We start from the raw sequence: 2,951 nt of genomic DNA, 5'->3' as shown, positions 1-2,951 counted from the left end.
GTTGGGAGCCATATGGCCTAGTTTCAGATCAGTATATGAAAGCTTGTCCAATGGGCCTGCATGAGGCAAAGCCCACTGGAGACAGTCTCACTCTACAAGGACCAGTGAACTTCAGGACAGTGCAGAATACTGCTAGAACCATGAGGCCTGCATGCTCTCTTTTTTTTTCACAATATTGATGATACTCTTGGCAGCTTTTAGTATAACTTTGTCAGTTACACACAGGACAGATATGATCGTTCCTGGAAAACCAATTTTTTATCAAATATTTCTACTAAAAATTCTTTGGGAATTGATGATTCTCAGGAAATATCAACTGTAAGCCCAGATCCTGGGAACTGTTCTGATTCAGGGCTGACAGGATGGAGGCAGTAAAAGTTAATGGGCAGTTGAAGAAGTACAAGCTAACTGTATGCAGGTAGCTTATGGCACATCACCCCTATTTATGTAAATATGCTTTGGTAAGTTTTGAATGATATTGTTGTTCTTGAAAATGTGTGCCATTGTTTATCACCTTTTAGCTTTGTAAAGACAGGATATATGTGACTCCATAGTTGGCCAAGCTAACAAAATTATAGGCATTGTTTTTGGTTTAAAAGATGGTTTGAAGAAAATGTTGGAAAAAAAACATATTTAACATATTTGTTTTTGCCAAAAGTTAAAGTTGGAGGGTGGGAAAACATGTTTGTTAATATGGAAAAACATGCTTCTTTTTCAAGCATAAATAAAGATGGCTCAAGCTATTCAGGGTATACACTTATGCAAAACTCATCTGGTTGTCAGACACTACTTCATTTCTTTGCATCAATGCCACTTCTCTGTCTGGAGACCTGAACTCGGGCTGAGTTGGGAACAAGACATGCAGGGAAGAGAAGAGTCAAATAACAGTGTAAAGAATGTTGCACAGATAACCATAAAAATGATAGTCATCTGCTCCTGTCTCTCATTGGCACTTTAGTTTAAGACAGTGAAAAAACCTTGTGGGTAAGACTATGAGAGAACCTGTCCTCTGCTTACCTACACACTAATACCATTCTGTATACTTTTCCAAATCTCAGAATTGCTCATTGTTTATTCCAATTACTTATACAACTCAGAGAACTACTTTTTGAATCATTTAGCAATTAATTAAGATAGCCAAAACATTAAGACAACCAAAGGATATTGACTAAATACATTTATTCCCAACTTAATGTAAGTGGAGCTTGCCTAAACAGAGCTGGGTTCATATATATAAATATAAACAACCACACATAGGGCTTTGAAATTTTTTTTAGGAGGTGATACAATTACTATCTCTGAATGGACTCTGGTTATACCAGAGAGTAGCAGTTTTCCATGGGTATGAAGGAGAGAACCCACTTTTACCTTTCGTATATTTCTTCCAAATAATTGTGTACTAGCAATAATCTCACATCTAGTATTATTAACTGCTGCTTGTAGAATATCATCTCCCAAATTACAAACATGATCTTCCATTGCTAAAGAAAATTATTCTTCATTGAGAGGAAAAATCTTTTTTAGTAGTTTTCTAAAGGCAACTTTGACATCTTGATTTCTCAGGCTGTAGATCATGGGATTCAACATAGGCACAACAATGGTATAAAACAAAGATGACAATTTCCCTTGGCCCAGGGAGCTGACCGATGATGGCTGAAGGTACATGAAAGCTATAGAACCATAGAAGACAACAACAGCCAAAATGTGAGAACTGCAGGTGCTGAAGGCCTTGGATCTTCCCCCAGTGGATTGAATGTGCAGGATGCTGACAATGATGAAGATGTAAGAGCTAAGGATGGTCACAGCTGGTACAACAACGTTAAATGCACTGAAGGACAGTGCTAGTACTTCATTGATAAAAGTACTAGAGCAAGAGAGCTCCAGTAATGGAAAAAGATCACAGAAGTAATGGTTAATTATATTAGACTTACAGAAAAGCACTCTTAGCAGGAAGACAATGTGAGCTGTGGCACTTAGTAAGCCCATACCATAGACCCCAGAAACCATCCACAAACAGACGTGATAGGACATGGTTAGATTGTAAAGTAAAGGGTTAGAGATAGCCACATAGCGGTCATATGCCATTGCAGCCAACATGTGACATTCTGCAACAGCAAAAGCACAGAAGAAATAGAACTGAGCTATGCATTCCGGGTAGGGGATGACATTCTTCTCAGTCACAAAGTTCACCAGCATTTTGGGAGTAATGACAGTGGACTGACAGCAGTCAATAAAGGACAGACTGCTGAGTAAATAATACATGGGTGTGTGCAGGTGAGAACTAAACAGAATCAAGATGATCATGCCCAGGTTTCCTACAACTGTAAACAAATAGACTCCTAGGAAGATGAGGAATAGGGGCAACTGCAGCTCTGGTTTCTCAGTTAACCCAGCAAGGATGAACTCAGTCACAGCAGTATTATTTACTTCTTCCATTCTCTTTTTGAAATTGTATGTAAAGAAAATTTTATATAGAAGAAAAATTTGAGTGTCCATTCTCGTATCACTCAATGAATTTTGAAACAGAATTCAAATATTTTCAGATATTTCAAATCTTCTGCCATCTTCTTTTCTATCTAAGCAATCAGAGATTTTGCAATCCTGTAGAAAGGAGACATGGAAAGAAATAATTATACAGATCTTTACATATATGTCAGTTGGGTCATAAGAATTATTTTTAATGGTACTCATTTCCTACCACATTCAAACCATTCTTGGACACTTGATTGAGTGTTTCAAGAATTTCTCCTGTCTTTCTTGGGGTCCTGTTTTCCAAGTAGCCTCACTGGTGATGTGAGTAGCAGTCCAGTCATCCTTGTTCCACCTCTAGTATCCTCCTATGAGTAAGTACATACCATATTTGTCTTTCTGAGTCTGGTTTACCTCACTTAGGATGATTTTTTCTAGATCCATCCATTTGCCTGCAAACCTCATGATGTCATCGTTTTCTC

At 37.9% G+C, this 2,951-nt stretch overlaps 1 protein-coding gene across 1 annotated transcript; it reads right to left on the bottom strand.

Annotated features, from left to right (window-relative positions):
- Positions 1 to 1,491: 1,491 nt before the first annotated feature.
- On the bottom strand, positions 1,492 to 2,436 carry LOC114691253 (olfactory receptor 150-like). Its single transcript, XM_028866514.1, has one exon. It carries the CDS (start codon positions 2,434 to 2,436, stop codon positions 1,492 to 1,494), a length of 945 nt encoding a protein of 314 aa, XP_028722347.1.
- Between the last annotated feature and the right edge of the window lie 515 nt (positions 2,437 to 2,951).

This window comes from Peromyscus leucopus, chromosome 7, assembly GCF_004664715.2.
Source record: "Peromyscus leucopus breed LL Stock chromosome 7, UCI_PerLeu_2.1, whole genome shotgun sequence".
Classification (NCBI taxonomy): domain Eukaryota; kingdom Metazoa; phylum Chordata; class Mammalia; order Rodentia; family Cricetidae; genus Peromyscus; species Peromyscus leucopus.
This window is presented reverse-complemented; position numbering and strand designations above follow the sequence as displayed.